The sequence below is a fragment of the Chroicocephalus ridibundus genome, chromosome 23, assembly GCF_963924245.1.
Source record: "Chroicocephalus ridibundus chromosome 23, bChrRid1.1, whole genome shotgun sequence".
Classification (NCBI taxonomy): domain Eukaryota; kingdom Metazoa; phylum Chordata; class Aves; order Charadriiformes; family Laridae; genus Chroicocephalus; species Chroicocephalus ridibundus.
This window is the reverse complement of record NC_086306.1, coordinates 1618595-1624594: the sequence shown is the minus strand read 5'-3', so window position 1 is coordinate 1624594 and position 6000 is coordinate 1618595. Positions and strand designations below refer to the sequence as shown.

At 66.0% G+C, this 6000-nt stretch overlaps 1 protein-coding gene across 2 annotated transcripts; it reads right to left on the bottom strand.

The window, feature by feature from the left end:
* Positions 1-1335: 1335 nt before the first annotated feature.
* On the bottom strand, positions 1336-4797 carry DGUOK (deoxyguanosine kinase). Of its 2 annotated transcripts, XM_063358815.1 has the most exons (7): positions 4683-4797; positions 4198-4313; positions 3934-4103; positions 3286-3433; positions 2313-2428; positions 2085-2184; positions 1336-1868 (listed from the first exon to the last, which is right to left on the bottom strand). In XM_063358815.1, exons 1-7 carry the CDS (start codon positions 4759-4761, stop codon positions 1806-1808), a joined length of 792 nt encoding a protein of 263 aa, XP_063214885.1. In that variant the 5' UTR covers positions 4762-4797; the 3' UTR covers positions 1336-1805. The 2 variants fall into 2 exon arrangements, with proteins under 2 accessions (XP_063214885.1, XP_063214886.1); XM_063358816.1 differs by lacking the exon at positions 4198-4313 and having other exon boundaries at positions 4683-4793.
* Positions 4798-6000: the final 1203 nt, after the last annotated feature.

Sequence of the window (6000 nt, the reverse complement as noted above, 5' to 3'; positions counted from 1 at the left end):
AAATTAAAAAAAAAATAAATACAACCACGCAGCTTCGCACAACTTCACCCCGCCGCCGCACAACTTCACCGGCAACTTTCCAACCGCCCCCCCCGCCCTTATTTACCCCCCCCCACCCCCCCCACATTTAGATATAAAGAGCGTTACCGGAAAAAAAAAGGGGTACGGCACCCCCTTGGAAATGGGGGGGTGGGTTAGGGCCGGAGCTAAGTGCATGCACGGTGGGGGGGGGGGGGGGGGGGGGGGGAAGGAAAGCGGGGGTGAAATAAGGCGGCAGACTGCCCCCCCCCCCCAGCCCCCCCCGTGGGGGTCGCAGCGGAGCCGCACGTTGCCGCCGCCGCCGCCGCCGCGTCCTTTGTTCTGCGGCGCCCGCTCGGGGGGGTCCCGCCGCCGGCCGGGGCGGGGGGGGGGGCGTCGCGGCCGGCGCCTTGTGCCACCCCCCCACAACGAGCAAGGGGTTGGGGGGTTGCGGGGGGGGGCACCCAGACCCTCTGGGGTTATGGTGGGGGGGGGGGGCGCCCTTGCGGTGTTGGAGGGGTTTGGGGGGAAGCGGGAGTTTGGGGGGGGGGGGGGGGGGGGGTTGGGGGTTGTTATTGTAGGGTCGCTGGGTGTGGGGGTGCGGCGGGGTGTTATTGGAGGGTCGTCGGTTGTGGGTCCGTGGCAGCGCCCCCCCCCCCCCCCGCGTTGTTATTGTAGGGTCGTTAGGGGGGGTCCCTGCAGGTCCCGCTCTGTTGTTATTGTGGGGTCGCTGGAGAAAACCCCCCGGGGGGGGGGGGGGGGGGACACAGCCCAGCTCCGCCGCCCCCCACCCCACTGCCTCCCACCCCCTGCCCCCCAGACTCACCCCCCCCCCCCCCAAATCTCCCCTCCCACCCCCATCCCTGACCCATGGCCACCACCCCCCCGCCCCAATCCCTGCCCCACAGCCCCCCTCCCAGCCCCAAACACCCCCCCCCACCTCTGGGGCAGGTGCCCCTCGCACTTGCTCGGCCCCGCCCCCGCCCCGCCCCCCCCCCGTGTTTATGTAGGGTCGCACACTCCCCGGGGGGATCCCGCACACGCACCAAGGCGCCCCCTAAAGAGCCAACCCCCCCCCCCCCCCCCAGCAAAAACCACCCAGCGTGTCCCAAATCCCCATGGTTTTCCCCCAAATCCAGCGCTGTCATCCCCCCCCCCCCCCAACCTCCACGGCGTTCCCCCCCCCTTGCTCCCCTGGCCGCAAACACCCCAAAATCGGAGAAACAACGTCCCCCCGCGGGACAGCACCCACTGGAGCCCCCCACCCCCCCGCCGACCCCGCGTTCCCCCCGCCTGTGGGTCGAGACGCAGCAGAGCTCGACATCGCTTGGGTTTTAATTTAAGGGAAAAAAATACATCTACATAAATAATAAAATACGGGGGTTGGTGTAACTTAAACACGACGATTTGCCGTTGGAATTTAACCAGAGCAATAAATCCACCTTACGGAGCATCCCCGGCTCCGGCGCCCCGGGTTGGGGAGCCCAGAGATGGGGAGGGGGCGACGGTAGGGACCGGGTCCCCCCAGCGCGCGGGGAGCGCGTCACGCCGTCCCCAAGCTCATCCCACGGCTGCGCCTCCGCTCGTTCCCCTTAAAAGCATCCCGCGCCGTCAGCGCCTTCAACACACCCCTCGCCCAAAATAAAAGGGCCGAGGGGGACGGTTGGGGACCGGGACGTGTCCCTTGTCCTCAGCGTCAGGATTTTCGGCCGGAGCTGACGGGGGTTGATGCGCCTGTCCCGGCTCCGGGTACCGGTGGGCAGGGACGGTGCTGCCGCCGCCGCCGCTCAGCGAGGGTTGGGGTGCGATGGCAGCGCTTCGGCTCGCAGCGCCGTCGCAAAAGCCTCCACCTGCAAGAAGCCGATTGAGAGCCCGGCACCGGGGCGGCACCAGGATAACGCCAGTATGGCACTGGGATGGCCGAGGCTTAAACCGGCTTAGACTCAAGGGTGCGGAAATTATTTTTTCCATGGAAAAATGAAGACGAAGCAGAGGCTCAGAGGTCAGCACGACTCCGGCCGCGCTCCCGGCAGCGGGATGCCACCGAGCCGTGCCACTGTGCCCACCTGTGCCATGAGGACGCCCTGCACGGCCGCGTCGTGCTCAAAGTCCTTGTCCACATCCAGCACCAGGACGGGAGCGTGCTTCACGTCTGCAAAGTGGACCCTGAAGAAGAGAGGGAGAAAAGGGGTTAAATCAAATAACCCCCCCAAATCAAGGGGGTCACCCCCAAACCATGGCGGGTCCGGGTGCCGGGGCCAGGGGGGGGGGAGCGGGGACAGGCTGGGACTCACTCCGTGGTCTTCTCCACCAGCCAGCGCTCGTGCTGGGCATGGAGCTGCTGCAGGTACCCCAGCCGGATCCCCCCCTCCTCGCTCCGCGCCCTCCGCCGCAGCCGCTCCAGGCACGTCTGCGCCCGCACGGGAGGGTAACGGGAGAGACGGGAGGTTAAGGGGATGCGGGGAGGTGGGAGGTTAACGGGATGCGGGGGGGTTAACGGGAGAAATGGGAGACGGGAGGTTAACGGGAGAGACGGGAGGTTAAGGGGATGCGGGGAGGTGGGAGGTTAACGGGATGCGGGGAGGTCAACGGGATGCGGGGGGGTTAACGGGAGAAATGGGAGACAGGAGGTTAACGGGAGAGACTGGGAGGTTAAGGGGATGTGGGAGAGGCAGGAAGTTAATGGGATGCAGGAGAGATGGGAGGTGAAGAGAATGCGGGGAGGTTAACGGGAGAAATGGGAGATGGGAGGTTAACGGGATGCAGGGAAGTTAAAGGGACATGGGAGAGATGGAAGGTTAATGGGATGCAGGGAGGGATGGGAGGTTAACGGGAGAGATGGCAGGTTAAGGGGATGCGGGAGAGGCAGGAGGTTAACGGGATGCGGGGGGGTTAACGGGAGAAATGGGAGGTTAACGGGATGCGGGAGAGACAGGAGGTTAACGGGATGCGGGGGGGGTTAACGGGATGTGAGCATCGGACAAAGCAGCCCCCAGGGAGGGCCCACAGCCGGGCACCAGGCATCCCCGGAAGATGCTGCAGCCCCCCCCCCCCCCCCCCAAAATCCGCTCTAGGATCCAGAGCAAAACTCCCCCCGACATTCCCATGGGAACGGCAGCAGGTCATGCTCCTCCGGGCCAACGATTTATGGCTAAAACCCAACATTTTCGCAATTCCAGGAGCTCACGGGGCTCCGAGCCGAGCCGAACGCCTGCTGCATGGACACGGGGGGGCGAGGGGGAGGGGGTGTCCCTGGCTGGCACCCACCTGCGGCGTGGCCCGCAGGTAGAGGAAGCCGTGGAGGGCGGCGCGGGGGCCCAGCTGCCGCAGGAGGAAGCCGTGCCAGTCCTGGTAAATGGCCCACTCCAGCGGCTGCAGGTGCCCGGCCTCAAAGAGGTTCTTGGCAAAGACGTACCTGGGAAAGGACGGAGAGAGGGGACAGGGCACCTGGCACCGCCAGCGCCGGCACCTCTGGGCCATCCCATGCCCCTGCCGGCTTCGCGGCCATTTTATCCACCTTTTTTTGCACCACCCGGGCACCGGTTTTTAATCAAGGCAGCATTTAATCGAAGCCGAAACCCTTAATTCGGGGCTGGGTGATGTTGGGGGGGGGACGGACACGCAGCCACCCGGCCCCCATCACCTACAGGACGTCAAGCCGCCGCCTGGCACGGGTGGGGACAAGGGCAGCCACCGGCAAACATTATTTGGGGGATAAGGAAGCCCCCAAATGATCCAGCAAGCGCATTTCTGGAATTAAGCATCGCTTCAGGCTTCACCGGGGCCGGTGGCTCTGCTCACCCCGGGGGGGCCACAACCCGGGGCCGCAGGGCTGCTCGTTATCCCATTTAATCCCTTCATCCCTCTTCTCTCCTGTTTTAGCGCGGGGCGAGGCGGGGGGGGATGTCTGGGTACCGGTCGCTGTAGGGGGAGCGCTCGAAGACCCGCACGGGGTGGGGGGTCGCGGGGGGCGGCTGCAGCATGGCCTTCAGGCGGCTGATGCAGGAGAAGGTCTGGAAGGTGTAGGACCATCGGGCCGGCTCCTGGTACATCATCTGGAGGAGGTTGGTGGAGCCCACGGCCACCTGGAGAAGGAAGAGACGGGGAGGGGGGGACACGAGGTCGTCCCACGGCGGTGCCGCCAACGGTGCCGCCACGCAGCCGCTGCCCCGCCATTACCTCCGCCGAGCCACCGCCGGCCGGCACCTTGCGCCACTGGGCCACGGGTTCGGTCACCAAGTGCCACTGGGGGAAGGTGGCCCCCAGCAGCTTCAGGAAGGTCGATTTGCCCACGGCTGCGGGGACCAGAGAGAGTGTGGGTGGGTGGGTGGTGGGGGGGGGGCGGCGTGGGGGTGAGCCCGTGTGTCCCCCCAACCCGCCCCCGGCTCCTGCCGTGGGGTAACGCGGGTGTGTGGGGTGTTCCCCCCCCCCAGAGCCGGGCAGCAAGATGAATTAATTACAAACATTAAATTGGACCCCGAGAGGCTTCAGCCTGCGACACCAACCCCCCCCACCCCCCCCGCGCCCCGAATCCTCCTGCCCCCCTCCCCCCCCCCAGCCCCTCGCCCGGGCAGAGCCCCCCGACGCCAAGCGGCCCCGTCACCCCGGGGACCCCGCTGTCGCCCGTGTGTCGTGTGTGTGTGTCCCCCCGCCGGCCCCGGTACCGATGTTCCCCTCCAGGGCCAGGCGCAGGGCAGCCCCGCACCGCCCCATCCCGCCGCCGCTTCCGCCTTCCCGCGTCATATGCTAATGACATGGTAACGAGCGGCGCGCGCTGCCTCCCCGTGACGTCATCGCGCGGGAAGCGGCGGGGCGGGGGGGGGGGAAGGGGAGGAAACAGCGGCGGAAGCGGCGGCGGGAGCCCGGGGGGGGGTTATGGTAATTTATGCAAATGTGGTCCCGCCCACGGCGTGTCCCGGCAGCGCTGGGGCGGGGGGGGGGACGGGGCGGGCACCAGCACGGGGCGGGGGGGTCAATATGGGGACGGGGGCAGCGACACGGGGGCAGCGGCATTGACGTGCCATGGGGGGCAGCGACATGGGGCTGGGGGCACCAGCAGGGGGTCAAGGGTGTCAACATGGGGTCAAGGCCGTTGACAGGGTTGGGGGCACCAACGTGGGGTCGAGGGCGTTGACAGGGTGGGGGGCACCAACATGGGGTTGGGGGGGACTAGCATGGGGTCAAGGGCATCAACATGGGGTCGGGGGTACCAGCAGGGGGTCAAGGGCATTGACACAGGGTTGGGGGCACCAACGTGGGGTCAAGGGCATCAACATGGGGCTGGGGGCATCAACATGGGGTTGGGGGCACCAGCAGGGGGTCAAGGGCACCAATGTGGGGTCAAGGGCGTTGACACAGGGTTGGGGGCACCAACATGGGGTCAAGGGCATCAACATGGGGTCAAGGGCATTGACACAGGGTTGGGGACATCAGCACAGGGTTGGGGGCACCAACATGGGGTCAAGGGCATCAACATGGCATTGGGGACATCAGCACAGGGTTGGGGGCACCAACATGGGGTCAAGGGCATCAACATGGCATTGGGGACATCAACTCAGGGGTGGGGGCACCAACATGAGGTCAAGGGCATCGACATGGGGTTGGGTTTACACACATGGGGTGAAGGACGTTGACACAGGGTTGGAGACGTCAGCACAGGATTGGGGGCACCAACATGGGGTCAAGGGCATCAGCACAGGGCTGGGGGCACCAACATGGGGTCAAGGGCACCAACATGGGGTTGGGGGCTCCAATACGGGGTCACAGGCGTTGACACAGGGTTGGGGGCATCGACACAGGGTTGCGGGCACCAACATGAGGTCAAGGGCATCAACATGGGGTTGAGACACCATCATGAGGTCAAAGGCATTGACACAGGGTTAGAGGCACCAACATGGGGTCAGGAGCACCAACATGGGGTTGGGGGCATCAACACAGGTTTGAGGGCATCAATGTGACATTGGGGGCACCGACATGAGGTCA